Below are 25,950 nucleotides of genomic sequence, written 5' to 3' on the forward strand. Positions count from 1 at the left end.
AGTCGCGGGCTAATGACGCGCGGAGCGGCCAGATTGGAGAGCTAATGAAAGAACAGGACGAAATTCTCGGCTCGCGGAGCGCCGATCACCGATCGTCGCAACACCGACTCTCTCTCTCTCTCTCTCTCCCCCACTTATCGTTCCGCATCGGCCGCCGTTCGAGCGTGATTAAAAAAATGTAGCAGTTCCGCCCTGATTGGCCCTCGCTGACTCGTCCACTTTGTCCGGCCGCCGGTAAGATCCGGCCGATCTGTGTATCGAGATCTTTTCGAGCCAATTTCAGATGTACTCTTTGTTACAACGGCGCTCCGATTGAGACGGAATACGGGGGAGAGGAGGGGGAGCGGTGTTTCCCGATGCCGTCGACTTTTCTTCTCTTTTATTCTTTTCGGCGACGCGTCGCAAAATTGCGAAAAGAAACACGAAGGCCAGATGTGAACGGGACGCGTATCGCCGAAACGGCGGATTATCAATTTCGCAAGCCGGCTCTCGAAAATCGTCAATAACGCGGCGACGTGTCAGCCGCGCGGCGTGTTTAGCGCCGCCGGTGCAATCGATGCGGCGCGGCGTATGCACACGTAGCTACGCGTTATAAATATTGATAAGCACGTGTGTGGATGTTGCTTCGAATATCTATCGCGTGCGAGCCCGAAAGGCGCGCGCACGCTCATGCCGCTCGGCGGCATGAAACGCGACCAACGTGCCGTAACGATTTTTGCAATTTCATGCATTTTATCATGCTCGCCGGTGCAATAATTTATATACCGGTGAAATTACTAATTTCTCACGCAACCGCCCTTTCGCACGCGCCCACCGACCGGCTGCCTCGAGAATCGACGACGAATCCTATGTATACGCAGCAGCCGCCAGCGTTATGGAAAGCAGAAAAAAAGACGAATACATTTGAGAGACAGGTAGACAGAAAGAGAGAGAGAGAGAGAGAGAGAGAGAGAGAGAGAGAGAGAGAGAGAAAGGTAGATGACTAAAATCACAATTATCTCGCGTTCTCCGGTGAGACGACCGAGTCTCCGGAGAACGCGGTACACCACCGCCGTTGCGGCAGCAGCACAGATTTGTGACAAGTGCATTTCTGCGGAGCCGCAAACGCGAGCTGCTGGACGATAACGTCGCGGTCAGCGCGCGGCCGGAACCGTTTTGCCCATAAACCATCCGGAAAAATGCAAATCTCATCTCCCGACAGACCCGATAGCCAGGCGATCGGAACCGATTCCATCTAGATCGCCCCCTCGCGCGGGAAGTGGATCGCGTCCGGGTGAATAGATTACCCCGGTCCGGCGAGTAACTGTATCCACGGTTAAGGACAGACAACGACGACGACGTCGAGGACGAGGACAACGACGACGAAGGGGCGCGGCACGATCGGAGAAGGGGAAAAATCGCGCTGCGATACGCGGCACCGATCCGCGGAATTGCGTAATGGGCATCCGCGGATGGATTAAGATCGCGGTGGGTGATGCCAGCGGTAAGTAAGAGGTGTCCCGGCGGACAGGATCGCCGGCGAGCGAGCGAGCGAGCGAGCGAGCGAGCGAGAGATACCGCCATGTGCGGCGAAGTCGTTCCGCGTCCTCGCACACCAGGTGTGTCGTTCTCCTCTCTCGTCCGTCCGCGGCCCGAAGCAACGCCGATCATCGTCGCCGTTGCGCCGCGCCGTGCGGATTACTCTCGCGTTATCCGCGTCCTTGTCGAAGGACTTGACGCGTCCGTACCCTGGCCCTCTTCCACCCCGCGTCACGCGGAAGTCCGCTCCGCTGGGCGACATATACGAGAACGGCGGTTACACGTAAGCGACGCTTACGAAACCCTCTCGCGGCGCTCACATGCAGAACGCAATTATCCGTTATCGTCAGCGGATGAAAATAGGCGCGAGTTAATAAGCCCGGTTACGCGGCCGGAGATAAAGCTTTAATTGCCCCGCGGCTCTGAGCCCCGAGGCGGTCATTAAGGAACGTCAATTAGCGTTCGAGTGAGTAAAACAAATCCGCGGTGGAATACAATGCCAATTTTTTATCTCTCTTCACCGGGCGTTTTTCCAGCCGCGTCCTGGCGCGGGCGCGAGGAGGTATCATTTCGCCCGGGGATTAACCGGGGGGAGGAGGCGGGGAGAAGGGGCGTCGAGAAGGATGTTTCTCGTCCAACTGTCTGAGTTTTCTTGAGAGAACGCGCGGTTTCGTACTTTCACGACACGCGACACTTTGACTCCTGAGCGGCGATCATGAATCTTCTATCCTCCGGTGCGAACTCGGGAAGGGTGACTTTTCCAGATACCTCGAAAGGCGGAAGATTTTCACTTTTCACGAGCTGGAGGGGAAGATTCATGATTCGAGCGAGACGGACCCGCGCGGTTTCACAATCCCGCAAGAGCGAGAAACAAGAAGCCTCCCGTTAATCACTCAATTAGAAGGATTAGAAGCCGGCAGTGACGACGACGACGACGACGACGACGACGACGACGACGGACGAGCGAGAGAGGTCCGTGATTTAATAACACGGTGGTAATGGAACGCGCAGCGCCGAGGCGCGAAGACTCCGGCTGAGAGAGATGGCATATCGCGCAACGGCGGTAACTCTATCTGGTAATTGATTAATACACTTTTCTCCACGACGCGCATCGCGCGCGCGCCCGTCGCGATTTATGAAGCGTGAGCAGCTTTTCCCGAAGCCTCCGCTAAATGTCGGGAGATCGTCTTATCTGCTTGCATACCGCGTGGACTCTCGTCAACGGAGCGCTGCGAGAGCAGCGTGTTGCAAAATACAATTCCGCGGACAACTGAGAGGAAGAGAGAGAAAGAGAGGGAGAGGGGGAGAGAGAGAGAGAGAGAGAGGACAAGAAAGTTAAATTAATATAAATCAGAAGCTAAACTTTCCACCGCCAGTGTCCACGTCGGCATCTTGAAGAAACTTACAATTTCTCTTATATAATATTTAATATATAAGGAAATAGATATAATGAAAGCATTTAATCGCAAGTATCGCGAAACGAAGCAAGCGGAATCTACCTTTGATTGTCGCTTTTTCGCCGGCTGAATTCACACTCTTGCGGGACTTTTCGTTGTCTCTTTCGGGCCGAAGGAGCACCGCGGGACGGAAACGAGTTGCTCGTTTTGGGGAGAGAGAGAGAGAGAGAGAGAGAGAAGAGAAAAATGGCAAAAAGGGACTCTTTCTTTTGCTCCCTGCCTCTCTTCGCGTGGAAACGCATGGTCGCGCGCTACCAACGGCGAACGCCGCCAAGTCAAGCTGCTTCGGTTTATGAATAATGCATTCGCGATTGGCAGCACCGATACCGAACTCGCGCGTATATATAATTACGGCCGGTGCGGGTGCCGCGCGATAATTGCGAGGAACGCGCCGCTGAGAGAAGGAGAGATTCTGCGATTCGGGCTTGAGCAACGTCCCCCGGCGCCCTTGCCGACCTCGGCCGGTCTAAAGGAGAGCGAAAGTATGGCGCCCGAGAGCGCTACCAAAGGGAAAGGACCAATGTCGCCGCAATGTTTCCCTCGCGAATCCTGCCGCGCGAGAGCCGCGAGCTCCCCCGCGGTAGCTCAAGCACCCCCCGGCGAAGAATCTCGAACGTGAATCTCATTTCGCCGAAAGCCGCTTCGGATCGATCCGCGTCAATCTTATCGTCCAATTAACCTCCACTCACTCACGGTCCGTTGCGACAGGACTCGCCCGCGAAATTTGTCCGCCGCTCGGGCCGCCGTCATTCGATGTAATGAAGAGAAGCGCGCGAGTCGAACGTTGCGAGAAGGACTCGACTCGCATCCAGCGACCAATTAACAGCGCTGCCGAGTTATTTATTCGCCCGGGTGATGCGAAGCGACGCTTTTCGGCCGTCGCGGCTCGCTTTTCGCCCGCGGCGGCGGCGGCGGCCGGCGTCGCAAACGATGCCGGCCGAAAGTCGTTACTCGCGTTGCCAGATCGAACTCGCGGCTGATTATAAAAAAAGATAATGAAGGCGGGAGAAGGCCTTATCCGAATCAATCGGGAGAGGCCGTTAAATGGGGAGCCGAAATGCCCTAATTGTCGATACAGGACCCCCTATTGGCCATGCGGTACATATAATTACAAGGGAATGACTCGGCGTGTCTTCGCGGAACTTCTCCTCCGGTTCTGATCGCTCTCTCTCTCTCTCTCTCTCTCTCTCTTTCTCTCTCGAATTGGCCGGACTGCCGCTGCGGCGCGCGGTCATTTAATCCCGTGACGACGTTGGCGAACTCGCTCCTCGTGTGACCCTTCGCGTCCGGCCGCGGTCAGTTGCTCGAATCGCTTAGGGAGACGGACGAGGAGGAAAAAAAAGGAGCGGATTGTGCGCCGCTCCGTTGACGTCATTGTCAAAATATAAAGTAGACGGCGAGATAATTGGAGAAGAGCCGAGTCCGAGTGAATCGACAAGTCGAAATTTCGCTCCCGCATCGATCCTCCTGCCAAGTTCTGTCAAGTTATTCTCGCGGGATCGATTCTGGAGAATCTCAAGATCTTACATCTTGCCGTCTCATCCAAACGTTCGCGTACGTCGCGACGTATTTATTCTTGATCTTCGTGTTGAGCCTTGAAGAGAGGCACTCGAGAATTATTTAATATTTCACTGTCGCAATGTGTTCTCTGCGATAATAGCCAAATAATAATCATCCGTCAAATTCATCTAATTTCAGTGTTTGATGTTTTACAAAATTTCTCGATGACAGATGGTGGTGACAGGTATTCGCAACATGAAGAGACAAAACAGTGTCGCAACTTGTCGCATTCTCCCTATCGGGGGGAGGGGGTGGGGGGCTACGTGAAATTCGACGGGATTCGCGGGGGGCGGAAATTGCGTCTCGGCAAAAACGCAACGCTCGAGACGAGAGAGAAGAGCACTCTCTACTCTCTACGCGCGATCGCGAGGCACAGACTTCGTTCTTCCCCGCGTTCCTCTTTTAATTTCACGTCGATACGGCGCTGGGAGCGCGACCTTTCGCTCGCAGGCGAGCTTTCGCGCGGCGGGATCGAGTCGAGTATGAATAGACCGCGGTCACTTTACTGTGACATATTGTGCCAAGCCGGGTTAATCGTTTTCTCTGCATTGCGTCGCAAGAGCGTGCAAGAAACGCCGTCTCGTCGGCACCGGCCGGCCGGCCGGCCGGCCGACGCGGCGTGGCGCGGCGCGGTGCGGCGCGGCGCGACCGACAAAAGGGCCGTCATTGTAGCAACGTGGAGGAGCATTGTGCGCGGCTCTCCATCGATCCCGATCTCGGCGCTTGATCCGGCATGCACACGAGGAGAGGTCGGTTTAAAAGGCGTATACGAAAGCCACGTGGCGTGCGCGCTTCTGTGATTGCAGAGTTCGGGCCGTCATTACCTGACCCCTCGCCGTGACCTTTTCGCGAGGGGCCTCCAGGGTCCACGCCAGGTACACACGTACCTGCGAGAGCGGAGTGTAACGCGGAGAAGATAAGCCGGAACGCGCGTTCCACATCGCGCGAGAGAGCGATCGGATCGGAATGGAGATTAAAGCGCCGAATAACGTGCGAGAGAGAGAGAGAGAGAGAGAGAGAGAGAGAGAGAGAGAGAGAGAGAGCGCCATTGTTAGCGAGAGCGGCAAGTTGCCAATTGGATCGAGTTGCGAGCGAGGAGGATCTTTCGATCCTTGCAGTCCGGCAATCGAAATCTAAAGATTCGCACATTCAACGCCGATGTAATAAAAAAAAAACAAAAGAAAGAAAAACGCCACGCTGCGCGTATCACGCGTCCATCACTGTATCCTTTGTAACGGTAGAAAACAATAAACGCCCTCGTCCCCCTCCTCCCCCGGGAAACGCGTTATTCTCTCATCGAGCGAATTATCGGAGAGTCACAGGTAACCTCTCTATCTCTCTCTCTCTCTCTCTCCCTCTCCCTCTCTTTCTACCTCCAGCTGCCCCGAAGCTGCGCGCATCTTCGGCCCTGATCTCGGCGGAGCCTCTTAATGAGAACGTCCCGCAATAAAAATTCTCATCGGCGCCGTCGGAGGAGGAGGTGTGTGCGCGCGCGAGAACGCGCGCTCGCGCGTATAGTAGCAAACACCGGTAAAGCCGTCGGGGTCCGCGCAAGGCGAGGCAAGGCGAGACGAGGTGAGGTGAGATGAGGTGAGGTGAGGTGAGGTGAGGTGAGGTGAGGTGAGGCGAGGCGAGGCGAGGCGCTCCGGGACTTCTCTCGTACGAGCCTCGTGCACGATGAAAAATTAATTTCGTGACCTCGTTGAGAAGGAAGCTGCGCGAGGGCGGAGGTGGAGCGGAGCCGGGGCGGCGCGGGGCGGCGGATGAAGAGAAGTAAAGAGAGTCATGAGCTCCCACAGGGGCTGACCCCGCGACCCTATCAGCCGGGCTCCTCCACGGCTATTGTTTATAGCGCTGAACCGTGCCCCAACTATACGGGGCCGTCGCCATTGTTCCGTCGGGGACCCCATTGTCTCCGCGTGTCCCTCTCCCTCCGTCTCTCTCTCTCTCTCTTTTCCTCTCCTTACACGCTCCGATCTCGCTCGATCGGCTTACCGCCCCGCCACCGCGCCGTAATTCACAGAGATATAAAGCCAGCAGGGCCTAATTATCGTCGCATAATTACTCAATTCGGACCGGCGGCGGATACCAACAGGCGGCAGGCCCCGTCGTGCGGCACCTCCGCGGAGAAATCCGCGAGCGCAAAAGGGGCCCGTCTCGCGGAAAAATTCGGCCGCCTCGGCTCTCTCCCTCTCGCCGTCGTGGGTCGTCGCGGCGAGAGAGAGAGAGAGAGGGAGAGAGAGAGAGAGAGAGAGAGAGAGAGAGAGAGGGAGAGAGAGAGAGAGAGAGAGAGAGAGAGAGAGAGAGAGAGAGAGAGAGAGGGAGAGAGAGAGAGAGAGAGCGAGAGAGAGAGAGCGAGGATCGGCGCCGCTCGACAGCGATTTCATTTCGCGGGTCGCGATAATGAAGGAGAAATAAGTCGTCGTTGAAAACGGAGACGTGCCGTGGGATAAATTGCCCGCGCCGCGCCGGGCCGCGGGATCAAAAGGAGATTTTATCTCGCCCTCGCGTAATTGCATGTCGCTATCGACGGCAGTTGATGACTAAGACACGCTTCCCCGCCCCCGCCCTCCGTCCCCCGCAAGAAACACGTCCGCTCTCCTGCCGCCGCTCGATCGAGAAGCTCGCGAAAAACCGTCCCGCGAAGCATCGCGCTGACGTGTTTAGCGCGACGTGTTCGTCGGCGTCGCTCCCTGGGGCTCGCGTTCGCGGCTCGCAGCAGCGACGCGTTTTCCTCACTTCCTGCGAGTACGACGACGCGGCTAATACTGAACGCACGAACGAGCCGTCGTCTTTTTCCGCCGAGGGGCGATATCGAGTCAGGTTCGAGGAGCGTTGCCGTTGCCGGCCTAATGACAATGTAGATGTGGATCAGGGTAATGATGATGGCCGGCCCGTCGGCCACGGGACGCGCAATTCACGGTTGTGAGTGCATCCGTGCGTAAATCTCGACGACAAAACCCTTCGTCTGTCACGCCACGACGTCTTCGACTACGACTACGACTCCACGGCTACGCCCGTCCGGTCGGCCGGCCGCTCTTTCGCGTCGCCGCGTTCTCCCGGCGCTTTCAGCCGGATCTCGAGGGAACCAAGTCGTCCCGAAGGCGCGCGACGGCGCTGCCGATGGAGATCTTCCCCGAGATTCCTTCCGATATACGTCCGGGTTATATCCTCGAACACTGTTATCTCTGAAGGCAAGGCGCGCGCGATATCGACCGCATCGGCGCGCTCTATTTTCCAGATTTCTTCATATATCTTCGTGATCCTGTAATATTCGTCGATTCTTACCGCGCGCGCGACTTTGTAGCGCGCATCAAGCACCGAGAAATTGCCGGCCGATCATCGAGCGTCGCGTTCCAGTGGACGGGGCCTGATTTTCCGCGGCGCGGAATTCCACGTTACGTCGCGCGACACCGCGGAAGCGGCAACTCCGGTAGGAGCTGCGAACGCGGGCCCGCGGCAGAAATTGCGCTTTTAGTTTAATTGCGGTGAAAGTTCAGCGTGCATACCTCGCAGCGTCCTCGAGACGAGGAGGCTATTCGAGAGTGCGCGTCTATTTCCGTGCGATCTCGCGGAGAGAGAGAGAGAGAGAGAGAGAGAGACTGCGCGACTCGTCCGCCGTACATAATTAAGATCGCTACGATTTCGCGTTTTCACTTTTCGACCGCGGACGATCCGAGCGCTCGATCCCTTTTCCCCAAGGGGAAGGACGAAGGATGAAGGACGAAGGATTCACCGAGACGCGGCAGACAGCTTGAAACGACTGAGAAAAGAGTTTTTCGTGGAATCAACGCGACGAAAGCAACAGCATTTCCGGAAATCACAGATCCGGAAATCGGCTCACGAGGAGAAGCGGGAACTTTGTTCCCTCCGAGCAAAACGCGCTCTCGGCTCGCTCATTGTCGCGTTTATTCGAGCCGTCTTCTCCCCCTCGCGTCGCGCCGCCTTTCTCCGCTGGTAATGCGAGTCGCGAGAGCGAAGGGACGAGAACGCGAAACACGGAGCTCCGAGTGAAGCGTTAACAGGAGATCCAACAGAGCGATACCGCTGAGCGCGAGAGGTAAGGCTTCGGCAGACGTACAAACACACGCGCAGGAGCACCCTCTTCATCGGTCTCGACGACGTCGCCGTTTCCCGCGTGGAAACTACACGATGCGATGTTCATGCGCGACTTATCGCAGCCCGATAAGCCCGATAAGCCCGATAAGCCCGATAAGCCCCTTTTTAGCGCTCGCCAATATCCGCCTCCGACGATTTTCCGCCTTAATTGGGCCTTAATTGAGCCCCGCCGCGTGGCCGACGATAAGTTTCGGCATTTAATGTTGCTGCTCTCCACGCAGTCTCTTCATCTCTCCTTTCCCTTATCTCGCATCCAGCGAGGAGCGTCGCACACAAAAACGCGATACGGTCACCTTAATAGTCACAGAATTGAGACGCGCGGAAGGAAGGTCCTTGGAGCCGCCACCTGACGCGCGTCCGCAGGAGCGCCCGCGGAGGGCGCAGGGTGGAACCACCTCCAGCGCGCGAATCGGCCTCTCAGGACTCACGCTCGACTGACGCACGTTAACGGCGGCGTTAACGTTCCCGGATACCGGGCCGCGCGCGGTACCGACGCGCTGAAATCCAACGGTATCCCCCGGGGGTCGTGTTCCAGGAAAGGTGAAACCGGGAGAGAGGATCGCGCGCGCGCGCGCGCGCCAGCCCGCCCGCGCGAGGGGCAGAGGGAGAAGATGGCCGATCTGGCTGGACGCACGCGCCGGGGGCAACCAGAGGCTCGCGCTCTGTAATCACTTCTACCTCGCCTCCTTCTCTCCTGTGCCTCGCGTCTTGCCACCCCACCCCTCCCCCCGCTGGCCCCCCCTTGCCGAAGCTCTTTTCTCCGCGGCCCTACGAGGGCAGACGCACACGTGTGCGTCCTCCAGCGCGCGCGGAGAGACCGCACGGGGATGATGCTGGGCTTCTCTCTCTCTCTCTCTTTCCCTCTCCCTCTCTCTTTCTCTCTCAACGCGCACGCACATGATCGCTCCTCCGAGTGCATACTAATTCCGGACACGGGGGATGGGGTTACATTATGTAGGTGTGCCCCGAACACGCACGCGCGACCAAGTCTCGAGAAGAGAGCGAGAGCGAGAGCGAGAGAGAGAGAGAGAGAGAGAGAGAGAATCGGCGATCCCGCACGCCACGCTTTTGCACGTCCACGTCGACTCGGCTGCTCCGTACAAGGCACACATCTGCGTAATTGTCCCCGCCGGCAGCATCCGACCGAGCAACCGACCGACCGACCGATCGACCGATCGACCGACCGACCGATGCCGACGCACTCTTATGGCGTACAGCGCGGCTCAAAGGTGCTCGACGCGGAGGAGTTCCCGCACGTCGGAAGCTCCGGGACTCGCGTTCGCTCCAGGTGCGCCGAGGTGCACGCTTGCGGTTCACGTTGCGTAATCGCGATAGCGCGCCGCTGATCGCTCGGATTCGCGAGATCGGAGCTCCGGTTTCGCGCGAGGACGAACGCGGAGGGCTGTCGCGCGCGCGACACGGCTGGACGTATCCGCACTAGGAAAAAAAATTTGGTATCTCTGACAAAGCTGTTTAGCTCGAGGGATTTTTCAATAGCCACCAAATATCTTGTTATATATAACAAAATATTTAGTTGTCTCAACTGAAGATATTTTTCTGCTTTGTTCTCTGGACCAAAAGTGATTTTGTTCTTAGACTTTGTATATAAGGATTAAGCACTTTAGTTATCTTATCCATAAAAATTACACAATAACGAAATATTATTTTACATAAACGCCCATATACATAAAATAATGCCCAATGGATACTATTTTGTCCTTCTGTGCACTAAAATTTAGATTCTATATGTTAAGAAAAAATCATAGTATTTTTGACAAAATTCATATCAGTTCAAGCTTTTTGCTTGCTATAAGAAAAGTGTTACGTTACACGAACAAACCGTAATCAAACAAGATATTTGTTTGTGAGGAACTAAACAATTTTGTTGGGCATATTTTAACCAAATTATTTTGTTGTTACAACAAAATTTTGGTTCACGCAACAATACATTTTTCCTATGGGCGGGACACCCGATCGCCCTCGGTCGCGTATATCGACCGATTCCGTTAATTCATTCCATTATCTCCGCGGGAAACGAGACGCGCGTTGAGGGAAAAGGGCGAGAGGGACGCGAGTCTCGGTTCTCTCGGAGCCTCCTAAAATACGCGCGCGCGCGACCATCCTAGATCCTTCCTGGTTCCTTTCAGCCACGGAGATCCTCGGAAATTCCCGCGCTATCTCGCGAGTCTCTCACCCTGCCCCGTCGCCGTCTCTCTTACCTACGTCTCTCCCAGAGAGCGTAGGTACTTCCAAAAATAAATCACGCAACCGATCGCTGCTTCAGCGAGCGAACGAGCCGGACTGCTAAACGGCGCTCCGGAGAGATCGCGCGCCCGCTTTTACTCTCCTCCGCACACCGGAGGAGAGAGATTGAAATCCACTCGGGTCGATCGGGAGCGCGAGCTATCTCGCGAGATATTCTCCTAACAATATTATAATCGACGGCTATTTTCTCTCTTTGTCTCTCCTCCTCTTTCTCTCTTTCTCCGTCTCCCGCGCCGATGTCAAGCACCGACTGTGTCCCCGCTAATAGGTTCACGACGGTATTAAACGGCGCTCGATGGATGAGCCGCTCGCGAAAAATGACGACGTCGAAGCGGATCGCGTGAATAGACGTTCTATATTTGAATATCCACGGCTGCCGTCACGGCGCGGCGCGGCGCGGCGCGGCGCGGCGGTCATTAATCATCATTTGCTGGCCGAGCTAAGCGCCGAGAGCGCGAGCCGCGAGAGCGCGAATAATCCGAATTAACAAACCCCGGCGATTATCCCTCCCTAAATCGCGAGCGCGAGTCGCGGGAAATTCAGTTAAGCATGCTCGATCGGCCGCCTGACGATCCGCTATTAACGTCTCGATCTTCGTCAGGCGATCCTGCGCGGCGAGCAGCGCAGGAGAGAAAGACACACGAGCGCGCGCGCGCGCGCGCGCGAGTGCCATTTTCTTCTTGCGCTCACTCGCGCGCGCGCGCGCGTTCGTTTTCAAGCTAATAATAAATCTCGCGCGGCGGAATCGGCGTAACGAGGAGCGCGACAACTCGACGGACGAGCTCCGTTCTCCGGAGAGAGCGAGAAACAAAGCGAGTGCGCCGCGCCGTCCTATCGTCCCCCGGTCTGGTTACGTCTCTCTGGGAAAATCTCCGCGAGTCTCGCGGCCTATAAATCTTCGGCACACTCGGAGAGCGGCGGAGAGGCCATCCATTCGGGCCGGAGCGAGGCGCTCGCGCCGCGCCGCTTATGACAATGTGTAGTACCAGCGGCGAACACCGGTCGTACGCGATCGTGCGACGAGCGGAGGAGAGCGGAGGAGAGCGGAGGGGAGCGGAGGGGAGCGTGATCCTGAGCGGAGCGCGGGACGCCTCGCGAGAGAGATACCTCGGTTTGTGTTTGTGTTTGTGTACGTTACACACACGCGATCGCGACGACACGCGAGAGCGTGTATAATTTCCCGTAATTAGACGAGAACGATCTTTCAGCGTCTTTCAGCGCGATAGTGCTCGCCGCGGCTGACGAGTAGCGTGCAGCATCGCGCCGCGAGCTAAACGTCTCCTTTGTCGCCGGGCGCAGCAGACGCTTTTTACGCCACTGTCAACGCGCCGATTATTAAGTTCGGCCGACCGGCGCGGTTGTGTAATTAGCGGAGTCGCGCGATGTGATTGATCCTCGTCGTGAGGCAACGAACGGCGAGCTCTTCAGCGGGCGCGCCTTAACTCGCGCCGCGATTCGAGAGCGTGCTGTACACGTCGGACGGAGATTAATAATCCGGCTGAGATTCGCCGCGCGATACGGAGATATTTAGACGCGACGTGTTGCGCATCGTGAAAAAAGCAATCGCGTCTACACACACACACACACGCACACACATACACATACACACACGTGCACCGGTCGCTCGTGGACGGACACGCGTCCAGAGAAGACGCGCGGCTTTTTTAAAGAATAATTACGCGTCTGACAAACTAATTGTGTCTCGCGACTATCAGCGCGCGCGCGCTACGACGTTGGACATAAATAAAATAATAAGCGTCGTTCTCGCTTATCAAGCGATTATCCCGCTCTTATCTCGACGCGACGCTACACCGGCGCAAAGGTGCGACGAGAGGCGCGATGGATGGCAGCGCGATAAAAGGGAACGTAATTATGTTAACACGCGCGTACCTCGCGCGGTCTCTCTCCCTTTCTCTCTCTCTCTCTCTCTCTCTCTCTCTCTCGCTCGGATGCTCCCACGATCGCGGGGAAATTCCAGGAAGAAAATTGCATATGTAAAAAGACATCGGATCGCGGGTAACGCGAGTTAATTGTGCAGTCACCGCGTGACATTAGCGCTCGCGGTCTCACGAGGCACGCGAAGCGAGAGAGGCGAGAGAAAAGTCAAAGGCGATCTCGCGCGACGCGTCGGGACGCGAGGCACGGACACCTCCTCCTCCTCCACCTCCTCCTCCTCCTTCCTCTCGCCTATCCTACTCTCTATCGCCTCCGATCCGCGCTCACAAAGATACAGTTGTAGTCCGCTAATGACCGCTCGCCGCTATCGCGCAACGCTATCGAGCGAGCGATTTTCCAGCGAGAGGGACCTCGATCGCGTACGGCCTGAGGTATTATTATTGACCGACGGCTAATATTTATTCCACGCTAACGGTCAACTCGCACTCGGGGAGAACCGAGGGGAAGGGCGCAAGTTTGAGGCTGCGAGGCACGAACGAGAGATCTCCTATCGCGCGCACGCGAGGCGCGATTATTCGAGTCTCCGTTTTTTCCCTGACAAAAGTCCCCCCTCGCGGCGGAACCAATGGACAATGAAAAGGTTTCTCGCGCGCGAGAGGAATCTACTTAACTACGCATTTTTCCCCGGTCAATCATTGCGCGCGCGCGCGAGAGAGAGAGAGAAAATCATGTGCACACGCGTGGCTCGTAACGTAACCGGCGATTTCTTGCGTAATCGTAACGCAACGCGTCCGATACGATCTCCCGCGTTTAATCTCTGATATGATCTGACGGTTTCCCAACGCGCGAGGATTACGAGTCGCAAGGGTTATAATCGCCCAACCCGCGCCGGCAGCAGAGGGTTCTTCGAACCCGAAGCCGCAGGTACCGTTCGCCAGGGTCAACGCGGCGAGGAGAACCGGAACGGTAACGCCGGACTAGGTGACGTTATTAATTGGTTAATGGCAAGAAAAGAGCGGCGGAGGTTGCAAGTAAGAAGGAGGAGGAGGAGGAGGATGTGGAGATGGCGGGCGGTGGCGGCGGCGGCGGAGGGACTGAAGAAGAAGGAGGAAGAAGGCTGGTACGAGGTTGGACGAGATGGAGGGAACAACACGACCGGAGAGCCGACCCACGGCGCCCCGACGTTGACCAGCGTGGTCAGGCTGAAAGGAACGGTCCCTGGTGGATTAATTATCATTAGCCTCGTGCAAGGAATGAGATCGTGCGTACCCCACCTAGCCTCACCTTCGCCGTGACTGGCTACCGCGCCCGTACCACGACCCACTTCTGATGTCTCTTTCTCTCTCCCCCCCCCCCGCCCCCGGGTATAACGACAGGTCGCGGGAAAAAAGGAGAAGGAGAATGCCGAAGACGATGGCGCGTTTTCCGCGGTTTCCGCGGACTAATTGCCGCCTCGCGTGGCGGTATGGCGGATACTCTCACAGCAAGGTTACGATATCGGGGAAATCTCTTTTCTTCTCAAACTCTCAGAGACGGCTCGCTCCTGACACATTAGCCGGCCGGTGGTCCCACTCTGTGTCGTGGGCCGGACCACTTTCGTTCTGGCTCGATAAAGTCACTTAATTGCGAAATCATCCGATTTCATACCGACGTTCTCGTAATCCTTACTTCGCGGTCACATTGATCTCTCCTCGGACAGGAGAGGCTTTTCATGCCAAGCTGGGAGCTCTCCGCGAGAAATGAAGCAACCAATCCTCCGAGAATTAAACACCTCCGTGAAATAACGATGGCCTTTAACGAATCGAGATAGCCGGCGCGAGCAGACAGACTCGGAGCAACTTCCGCTTCGCGACCCCGCGAACTTCTTCTTCGCGAACAGTTACACGCTTGCTCGCGTCTCTCGCGAAACTGCCGCGAGATCCGCGACGCGGAGGAAAGAGAGAGAGAGAGAGAGAGAAACTTCACGTAACAGCATCCGAGATCGGGCGTATCTGCGCGCGATCGCACTCGCGCCGTCGTTATCAAACCGCAAGAGCGGCGGGAAAAAAAGCATCGGGAATAGCGCGGATTCCAAGGAACGTAACAAGAAGCCGGATAGTTGAGCCGGCACTCATTAGACGTCTCGCGTCGCCGCATCGTTCCCTCATCTGGACCGACGGCTTCCTCGTTCGCCATATATTCCGCGTTGCCATGAAAGGGGGTAAAAGTCTCGCGGATGACGATCGTGGGACGATTAGCCGGGACACTCTTTAGCCGCGCTCGCTGCCAGAACGCGCGCGCGCGCGACGTACACACACACACATACAAGCAACAACCGTTCCAGAAGACGTATCCGCTCGTCTCTCCTCTCTCGATCTTTCTCTCGATCTCTCTCTCTCTCTCTCTCTCTCTCTCTCTCTCTCTCTCTCTCGTCAGGCCTTACCGCGCGTCGTCGCGCGCTAGACGTTAGTAAGCCGAGTCGGAGGTACGGCGAAGCGGAATCCCAGCCCGCGTACCGACACGCTCCTTCTCTCCTTTACTTGAACGGCTAACGATGCCCATTAGAGCACGAGAAGACTCCGAGTCTTCCTGACTAATCGCAACGCGCACGACTCCATACCTCATGCAGATCGGCTATTCGTCTTGCGGTATCCTCCAGTTTGTCAGCCGAATCGATACGATAAAGATACCAGCTGTCTATGACGTCCGCGGCAGCGGCGGCGGCGGGCGAGGACGAGCGGAGACACGGGGATGTGGATCTCTCGACGCGACAAGGAGGTAGGATGGACGTGCTCTCGGCCGCAGGACGGATCAGACGAGAGCGAGCGGGTCCTTTAAAGGAAAATACCCGTTCGTTCGTTCGTTCGTTCGTTTGCTGCGAGTTTCCAGCGCGATCGACTCGACGAGCTTCGGGAGTCCCTCCGTACTCGATTCTCGCACGACCACGAGGGAGAGGCGAGGAAACGCGCGAGGACTCTTTTTCCCGGACTTTGCGCGCTAACAAAGTTCGCGATTTCAGGCTGATCGATCGATCGATCGGCCGCGGCTTGGCAGGATTCGAGTGTCGGCCGCGTGGAGGAGCTACCTCGAGAGCGAAATCTCCGGGTCGCGCGACGAGGCCGTCGGCGTCGTAACGAGCATGTCGTAAGTGCACGCCGGGGAAAGGTGAGAGCAAGCCGCGGAGAACGCGCGGCACTTCCTTGACGATGATCGACGTGGATCGAGCGAGACGGCCCACGTGGTGCGCGCGGACCCGCGTCGATCCCGCGGGCGACGCGGCTCTCGCGGTCCCGCAGGAGACAGAGGAGCCCTCACGACCTCTCACTCTCTCCCTCTGTCTCTCGAGAGGCGAAGGCGGCGCGCGTGTGCACCGAGTGTGACGTAAGAGTGCCAGCAACCTAGATCTGTCACCTGGACGATTACGAGGGAGGAAGATCGCGTGTTGCAGAGAAAGCGGGTGGAAGAGAGAACAGAGGGTCGGCCGGCCATTCATCAGTCCGCCGCACAACTCGACGAGAAGTCGAGAGAGCACGCCGAGGGAGAAGAATGAGGGTGAGAGAGAGAGAGAGCGAGCGAAACGACGAAGACGGCCGTGACGACCACGTCGCCGATGTTTCGTGATTCCAGACCTCATCATCGCGCAATCATCTGCTCAGAGCGGCCTGCGAGAGCCTACCGCGTTTCGTAATCAGCCTCTTAAACGATAACAAGATACGTGGCGAGCGAAGCGAAGCGAATCCGCGGCGGGGAGACGCGCCGCATGGGCACGTAAGCGCGTAAAGTGCGCGCACACTTCTCGCACACACGCGAGTGCCGCGGCAGGGTGGAATTTTTCAGGAGGCGGAGGGGAAACGCGTTCAACCTGAGACGCGACGATTGTGTGCCGACCTGTGAGGAAAAATTCAAGACAGGATTCGAAGAAGACAGCTGTATTCCCTCTCGCATTCGCCCACGGATTAGCTATCTTCTTCGTCCAGCTATCTTTCTCCAACGAGAATGAAGCTGGACAAAGACCGAACGGCGCAGGTCTTTTTTTCTTTTCTTTTTTCAGACGTGGACAATATGTAAGCAGGTCTGAAAATGATCGCTGACGAAGGATGGCTCGCGTGGGATTGTCATCGCGATTTTTTCACGGGCCAATCTTACAAAGGTAACTTTCGCGGGTTGTTTTACCGGACGTGAAGGAAATGTCGAAACGTCGACAAAGTAAGAGGAGAAGCTGGACATAAATACGAGTCCGTCGTGTCTTATTAAAATTGAATACCGCGCGAACAGCAGGACGCGCGTTGGAATATCCAGCGAGGGGAAAAATCGCGGAGGCTCGTGCATCGTTTCTCTCTCTCTCTCTCTCTCTCTCTTGCCTTCTCATTCATTCATTCACTCACTCTCTCCTTTGTGAAAATGCGGATGAGCGTGCCTACGATCGTACGTGCTTGTACAAGCGACTAAAGACGTCTCTGGAGTGAAGCACGGCGAGTGGGAATTTAATGAAACCGAGAGCGCGCATCCGTGTAGCAGCGGCGGTGCGCGAGGATGCAAGGACATGCCATTTAAGGACCGACGCGCCGATGGCACTTTATGCTCGCGTTCACGCAACAGCCGGAGCAAAAAAGCCGCGAGCGGCTTGCTTCCTAGTCGGAGATGTCTCACAAGGCTAACCTATATTTCTCACAAATCCCGACAGAGCCGCGCGGCGTGGTGCATATTTTTCGTCTCTCTCTCTCTCTCTCTCTCTCTCTCTCTCTCTCTCTTTCTTTCTCGCTCTCCTCGCTCATTCATTAATATTCTTCAGCCGGTCTCACGCGTTCTTTCTCGTTCTCGCTTTCTTTCTCTGTCTCCCCCCCGATCGTAATAGCAACCTAGAGAGGGAGGGAGAGAGAGAGAGAGAGAGAGGGAGAGACAACTCGTGCGAGCTTGAAATTTCGCAGGCGCATTAATTTCGTCTGCTACCCGATTAATTATGCTCGTACGGAGGTACACGCGCGGCCGAAGCGCGTGTGCATGTATAAATATAAATTGGCAATTCTCGTTACGCCGCTCGTGACACATGAATGCGCGGAGGTCGCGGCGGTTCAACGATATTCGGAGCAGGAATTATGGTGTTCGTGCATAAAATCGCGGCGGGTTCGCCGCGGGGAGAGAGAGAGAGAGAGAGAGAGAGAGAGAGAGAGAGAGAGAGAGAGAGAGAGAGAGAGAGAGAGAACCTGTTGCCGCTTCTAAGATCACGAAGGCGATAAGGCCGACAAGCGAAGGTGGAATCTCGCCCGCGGTGTAATTAAGCATTGACCTATAACGAGCGGTAATTAGTCATAGCCTAACGAGCCGTGGGGGAATCAATCGGCGTAGTCGGCGATTTCACGCCGAGACATCCCACAGTTGCCGGGAGCTTTCATCTCGGCGTACGTACCGACCGGCATGAAGACGCAATCGCCCGGACATTATCGATACGATCTGCGCGCTCCTTAATTCCGCAGGACGTCGCCGAGACTCGAGACAGATATGGACGTCGCCGAGGACTCGCGGCCGCGAAATTTATCGGCGAGCAGCGGGGCGGATTGATTCGCGCTCGTTTCGATTTCGCCTTCATTTCGAGCCTCGTCCAATTTGTCGGCGGGTCGCCGCGATTATCATCTCGAGCTTTCGCGATTATCTCGGGCGAATTCGACGACGACGACGACGACGACGACGACGGAAGAAAGCAAGAGGTGTTTTCCCGTCATCAACGACTTAACCGCCGCGACACGCGTCATTATCCCTAATTCAATCACTCTCGACATTGTTCCCCGTGCGCTAACGAGTGCGGTAGCCGGAAGAGGTATCCGTATTCTCGGCGAACAAGGACTCGGACGAGAGAGAGAGTTACAGCACGGGACGAAGACACACCGTTGGATCCAATAAGACGTTGATTACAGCTCGACTTCGGCGAGCGAGCGGCCGATCCAACGACTGTCGATATACTCGCGCGCGCACTGTCTTTCTCTCGTTGTTAGCGACCGCCTGGAGATTACAATGTCCATACGTAACGGCGTGTGGGATGCGGGCAGCCTTAACTAGTCGGGAATATGTGGTAACCCGATGTCGAGGCCGGGGGCTCCGACGGCCGGCGACGTGGGGAACGTGAGTGATAGCTCGCAAGCTCGCTGCACGTAACGACCCGGCGAGAGGAGAGCGCGCGCGAGATCGAGCGGAAGGAAGGACGAGAGGGAGGGAGGGAGGAAGGAAGGAAAGAAAACTAGGACGTATACCGGAGACCGAGTTGTCTCGTGAAAAGGTTGCAAGCGGCCAAGCGTCGGCGTCACATCAGTCGCGTAATAAGCCGCGTGACGCGGTCCTTAATGATCGCATAATCCTGCGACAGCGTTGGCGGAGGCTCTCCTCGCGTACAAATCTCTCTCTCTCTCTCTCTCGATCAACGGCCGAGTAGACGAGGGAGGGACGGCCCGCGGCTATGGTGATCGTCGTGGAGATACCAAGCAGATTTAATAATCGGGGAAAAACAGGAGACCGGAGTAATCGAGCCGAAATCTCCAAAGTCTGCTTCTCCTACGAGAGAGATTAGGTCTGTCTTACGCTCGAGTGTCACGCTCGATTATGGTCTTTCTTACGCGCTTTACTACTACCGGAGAGGCGCGCGGTGGCCGCTCGCTAATTAAACTCGGCCGCCGGTCAACACGCCGGTCGCAACGTTTCTATTCGCGAATGACAGAACACGAGATAGAGGCCGAGAGGGCTCTCTCTCTCTCTCTCTCTCTGTCTCTCTCGTTCGCGCTTATCGGCTTCCTGCTCGAGCGCGGCCACGGTAGCGAGCTGTCGAGCCTGGAAAAAGCGCGTCGAGTCCGGAACGCGCGCTCGCTGTGTCTTTCTCTACCACCCTGTCCCTTTCCGTGGACAAGTTCGCGTTCATGCGCGGCCGCATACGTACACGCGGCGCGAGAGAAAGCGCGCACGTGGCCCCCGGGTTAATTAACGTTCTGGCGATTAGGCGGTCTCGCGACTGGCCACGTGGGCGAGCATTAAATCGATCGACGAGTCGCAGGGATCCCGCGCGGAAATCCCCCGTCGCCCCTCCCGCCCCCGCGACAGGGGCTACTTTCTAAGCACGATTCCAGCGCACCGTGGCGAATTCGCACTTATGCGGCCGAACGGAGGCGCGGGTCTCTCTAATTGCCGAATAATTGCGCGAGTTACCGACGCTTCACCTCGGACGGCGCCTTCGAGCCTTCGAGAGGATGGTACTTTGGTGCCACCGAACGATGCCAAGCGGTGCCGAGCGACCGACCGACCGACCGACCGACCCCTTTCACATCGTCATCTTCCCCCGTCGGCTTTTACGAACTGCAGAAAACCGGTGAGCGGACCGTGATTGATAGAGGTTCGTGGAATAAATAAATAATCCCGGGGCGTGCTGCTGGGATGATGATTTCCCGTCGGCGTAAAAACAGCGAAGATTGGAAAATCCAAGACGCCGCCATTGTCAGCAGCTGTCACCTTGCGCGCGGCAGCGTGCAAAAAGACCGCACTTGTCCGCCGTAATTTGACGGCCGTAAAACGGCGAGATATGCGCGACTCGTCAGACTCGCGCTATAATTCCGCCCGTCTTTTTGCGCGGCGGGCATTGCTTTCTAATATTCGCGCGCCGACGGCCGAAGCGAACGCGGCCGGCCGGGCCATTAAAGTATCAGCGCGATCCATCGATATCGCGCCGAGAGCGGAAGACCACACTGTGCAATCGCACCGAAGTAGCCGGAATACGCGATATACGCGAGCGAACGAGCGGGCGAGCGAGCGAGCGAGCGCGGATCACGCGTTAGCGTCGCTCGACACGCTTTTCATCATTAATTTCGTAAATAGTGTAAATGCCCGCCGTATACAAGTGCGCTCGGAGCTATCATTACGGACGCTTAGCCGCGAGTTCTACCGTACAATCAACGCGTAAAGGCCTCTCCTCCGCGTCGGTCAATCGCCGCGATATCACCGTCTAAAAGCAACACTCGCCGCGCGCGTGCGCACGCTCGCTCAGTGTGCTTAATAAACCTAATTAATTCGTTAGAGCGCTCTTATCGTCAAATTACACGTTGCTCTCCTCCGAGAGAAGGGGCAGACGGAAAAAACAGGTTAACGATCGCGTATGTCGAAAGGAGATTACGTTAATTGACACAGAGAGAGAGAGAGAGAGAGAGAGAGAGAGAGAGAGAGAGAGAGAGAGAGAGAGAGAGAGAGAGAGAGAGAGAGAGTTATCCTCCCGGGCGCTTTTTATACCCCGTGAACCGTCCTTTCGTTCCAATGGCCGCCCTTCTTCCTCGCGGCCGCCCGGCGAAAAGAGAGAACCCGAGAGAGAATCTCGCCAACAGCCGAGCGCGCGCTCGCGCTGCGGGGCTGCGGTATCCGCAGCGGCGTACACGCGATTGATGTAACGCGGTGCGCGCGCACGCGCGAGAGAGGCGCACGGCGATGCCGCGGTGATTTTTAATGATCCGTAATTTCATCGATCATCCATCATAGAAACATCACACAATCCTTTCCCAAACACATCCGACACGTCGGTGTCGGGGCAACCCTCGGCGCAAATCAAGCCTCGGCGCTCGGCGTTATAGATTGATCGACGTAGAAGGAAGCGTTTCGGCCGCTCTCGCGGCGGCAAGAGGATCTGGAACGATCCTGGGGAGCGCGCGCGTTCCGAGCATTATTCGACGCGCTACGTCCGTAATCGACGCGATACGCGGCGGGTATTAGCGCCTATTAATGATTAATTGACCGCCGCGTCAGCGCGGAGTACACGCTCGCGCGCGTGTGATGCTGTTACACGTTATACGCGCTGCCGAGCTGACGGACCCCCGAGAGAGAGAGAGAGAGAGAGAGAGAGAGAGAGAGAGAAAGAGAGAAGAGAGAGAGAGAGAGAGAGAGAGAGAAGGAGGGAGGGAAAGAGAGAGAGAGGGGGGAGGGAGGGAGGGAGGGAGGGGGGGGGAGAGAGAGAGAGAGAGAGAGAGAGGTCGACCCGGGTCAGATCATGCCTCGCGCCGAATCGTTAGAAAGTCCGCGCACCGCTGCGTACTGTAACGCTCTCGGTTAGGGAAAGATCCATCCATCGCTCGGTCCGCCATCGCCGAGTCGACGCGCGCGATTGCGAAGCGCGAGCGTTGTTAACGCGACGCGCGGGAACGATGAAAGGGCTTCTCGGCCGTACTTGGCCGTCGAGGGGGAGGACGCTTGTGCAATCGAGGAGGTCTCGGGAGGACCTCGTCGCGGTATCCCGGCGGAGAAAACGTTAAAGTCTCATCGACGCTGGAGCTTCGTTGCGTCCGTCGGCCGGCGAATATTAATCGAATCCCGTCCCGTTTTCTTTCCTCTCTCTCTCTCTCTCTCTCGTATTTCTTTTGCTCTGGAAGCAACGTCGAACGAGAATGAGCGCACGATCCGATACACGGCGGAGCCGGATAAGGATCGCCGCCATATTTCGAGCTCATCTACACGGGAGGGGGGGGGGAGGGGGATCGCGCCTCCTCTTGGCCGTCGTCGATCGGTTCGCGATATTTTCCGCGAGAACGAGCGGGAGGGGGGGAGGTGAGGATTAGAATCGACAGTGTAATTCCCAAGGGAGATCCGTCCGCCTTATTTGCCGCGTCGCGAGATCGCTCGGAATTCATCGCGGTCATCCGATAGCGAATCGAACGCGCCGCGCCGCCTGCGAAGCGTACGAGAGGTACGCGGTGCCGATGTAAATGACGACCGCCGCCGCGTGTACGGAGAATATTACGACGGCCCCGCTTTATGAACCCCGAGCGATTTATTCGGGTTTCGCCTGTACGCGTTTTAATGACCCGATATTGCGTATTCGCGTGATCGCCGCGCGGCCGCGGCCGCAGCCGCGGCCGCGCAAAGAGAAGAACCCGAGCGAGAGGAAACTCCTCGTCGTCGTCGTCGTCGTCGTCGTCGTCGTCGTCGTTGTTGTTGCGCGTTGCATTCGCATTAAATCGAATTTACAGCGAACAAACGCGCGTCCTTCCCCCCGCCCATAAATTGGCGGCCGTCGGAATTAATTATCGCGATACAGAGAATCGATCCTGCAACACGAAGAGGAAACATTCGTCATGCGATACACGCACATACCCGGCGCGGCCTTTAATATCGAACGGCTTACGAAACACACTCGCGCGGAATCGTTATCGCGTCTTCCACGACGACGCGGACGCGAACGCGAACGCGAGCGAACGACGTTTAGCGGGCTTCCACTCGAACGTTGATCCTCGAGAAATGTAGCGGGGCCCACGGAGGCCTGTCAGTCGCGATTATCCTCGGCTATATCGTTAGGCCCTGATCGCGCGAGGACGAACGAGAAGCGTAGTAGTAGACTCGCTCGCTCGCTCGGTCCTCGAAACGTCAGACTGTCAGGGCCATAAATTTTTGCGCGGGCGCCCACCTCGCGTCATGCATATTCATGAATACTCGAATGTAATCGAACGCCGGCGCGACGAGGAGGAGAGAGAAAACGAGAGAAAGACGGAGGGGGGGACTCGGGCAGGGTCCTCGAGTGCTTCGATCAGCCGTCGACTCGATTCAAGAATGACGAGGGCCAAAGCCACGAGTGTATATACCGCAGGTAAGAGACTCAAGGACCGGCTCTTCCCCGGCGAACAGCACCGCCGTGGCCGCGGAGAATACCGCATCGCAGCGGCCCGTGCGCACTTTATATACGCGACGAGATAGCCGCCACAGAGAGTGAGTGAGAGAGAGAGAGAGAGAGAGAGAGAGAGAGAGAGAGAGAGAGAGAAGAGACGCGACGTTCACACGACACCGGATTCTTATCTGGCGAAGGATACCTCGCGCGACCACGCAAGAGCGCGCGATGACGAGCCCCGACGAGAGTCGTGGCTTTACGGTATCGCGACGTGATCGAATTTAAGCTGGGACGACTTTGATATCGATACGGAGAGCGGCCAGTCTTCGTTGAAGTAAAGTGTGCCGCGACAAGCGGACGACAGTCCTCCGCCGGTCCAGTCGCCGAGAGCGACTGAATTTATGAAGAGGCCCCGTCATCGACATTTACTCGCGCTTATCGTCGCGCTCGTTGGGATAACGACGGAGAGACGGAGAGGGAGAGGGGGGGGAGAGAGAGAGAGACCGCTCCGGAACGGCGCGTCTTAATTTTTCGTTGCGAAAGCGCGGCTGCCCAAAGTGAAGTGAGAGGAAATTGCGACTCGTGACACGGATGGGGAATTTTTCGAGCGGCGGCGGCGACTCGCGCGCGGAGTCATGGCTCTTGCTCTCTGTCAGGTGTGAGTGAGCGATGTGACAGCCGGAGGAATAACTTCTGTCACGAAGCCGGCGAGGAGTGGCGCGGATCTGCGCGCCGCGCTCGTGACACCGCCGCGATTCGCCGAGCACGGAAGATCGTATCGCGTGTACAAATATATATGTGTGTATATATATATATATATATATATATTACCGCACATACACATATACACGCGCAGCGAAAGATGGCAGTGTGTAGGGTTATCTGTAATTAATCAATTTGCGTCTACCAAGCGGCAGGCCCGATAATTGCGGCTCTCCGTTTTATCGCGAATTATGAAACCATTCATCTCGCGGTTCCGAACGATCGCGAGTGAGGACTGACGCGGACTGACGAGGACGAGGAGGAGGAGGCGGAGGAGGAGGAGACCGCGAGAAAGTGGACCGCGCCCCAGTTTAACGACGAGAGGTCGTTACCGCTAGGCGAAATGGTGCGCCTCTAAGTGGACGGCGGAAAACGAGCGGCGGAAGCGCTCTCAGCGGGCCGAACAGTGGACGGATGAGCATGATCGCGGTTAATTTTAGCGGGCACTCGAAAAAGCCGAGAGCGCGCGCGCGCGCGCGCGCGCAACCACGCCCGCAATTTGCCGGAGAGCTGGAGAGAATGTTAAATGGTCCATAAAAACTATCGAGAGTGCTCGCAAGAGTGGCGAGATCGCGTTCGCGGGCGCCTTTTGCCTCGGGAAAGAACGAGAGAAAGACAGAAACGGACGTCGAAGGGGGCAGCGGGAAGGGGGGAGGGAGAAAGTATAGGTGCCGCGAACTAGAGAAGGGGTGGAGGGTCGATGTTAGCTCCGAGGGGTCATTATAGAATTCTCCTAGCTGGCGCGTCGTATTTCTCCCCCTTCCTCCCCCCCCTCTCTCTCTCGTTCTGCTGACCGAGACTGTCCGGATTGACTGATGTCAGGTCATTCGAAGCCTTCCACGTCCGGGCCTCGTTGCCTCACTGACGTGTGTGGGAGTCGGGAAGGTGTTGCGCGTTCGCGTCCGTTTCATTACGAGGCCGACTTTCAAAAGCAATTAAAAGTAGCACGTGTTATATCGTACGCGACTCACGCGCGACCGCCGGGCCGAGTCTATTTGAGCGACCGAGCGGAATCGTCGTCGAGCGATCGTCGTCGCGGGTCGCCAGCAAGCGCGAAATCGTCTCTTTCGTCTCTCGCGGGCGAGATCAAGCGAGGGGTAGGCGAGGGATGATTGCCTCGCCGATTGAGTCGCCGCGCGCCTCACTGGAGGCGCCGGAAAAGTCGCTCGAGCGCAAACGGTGAGGGAAACGGTAACGCGTGAAGGAAAAACACCGAGTCACTGACCTGGGCGTACTCGGCGCAGATGTCGATCGACGAGACGTAGTTGACGACGTCCTCGATGGTCCAACGATTCACCGCCTGGCCGTCACCGCAGGGCATATGGCCGCACAACGATGGACACCTGACGGGCGGTGGCGTGGTCGGTCTCGCGGCGGGCTTCGGCTTGGGCGACACGCTCTCGGACCTCCGCGTTTCCGTCCGCTGTCGCTTGCGAGGCGCGAAGCCGCCGGGGCTCGAGAGGTCCAACGGACTCGTCACTCCTGCGTCTCTCTTGTTGGCCCCTGTGTGTTGACAGATGCAAGAACACACGTCCGGTTTGTTACTCTCATGTTTTTACTCTGCGCTGAGTTGCAAATTATTCTCTCTCTCTCTCTCTCTCTCTCTCTCCCCCTCTCCCTCTCTTTCGACTACCTCGGACAACTTGAACCAACTGAAAGTAGACTTTTCTCGCTAAAGGTAAGGAAGAAGCAGCGGGTGCTCCTGAAATCTAAAGAAAAATGTAAAAGGAGAGAGAGAGAGAGAGAGAGAGAGAGAGAGAGTGGGAGGAGAAAAACGAA

General features: G+C 56.8%; 1 protein-coding gene across 3 annotated transcripts in view; it reads right to left on the reverse strand.

Annotated features, from left to right (window-relative positions):
• The window catches only part of LOC105184726 (rho GTPase-activating protein 17), a 141,462-nt gene that overhangs the window by 23,151 nt on the left and 92,361 nt on the right, over nt 1-25,950 (reverse strand). For all 3 annotated transcript variants that reach the window (XM_025298760.1, XM_019842133.2, XM_011143682.3), the window contains one exon: nt 25,397-25,674. In XM_025298760.1, coding sequence (XP_025154545.1) covers nt 25,397-25,674 — 278 coding nt within the window. The remainder of the gene's footprint in view (nt 1-25,396; nt 25,675-25,950) is intronic.

Source organism: Harpegnathos saltator, unplaced genomic scaffold (genome assembly GCF_003227715.2).
Source record: "Harpegnathos saltator strain DR-91 unplaced genomic scaffold, Hsal_v8.6 scaffold237, whole genome shotgun sequence".
NCBI lineage: Eukaryota > Metazoa > Arthropoda > Insecta > Hymenoptera > Formicidae > Harpegnathos > Harpegnathos saltator.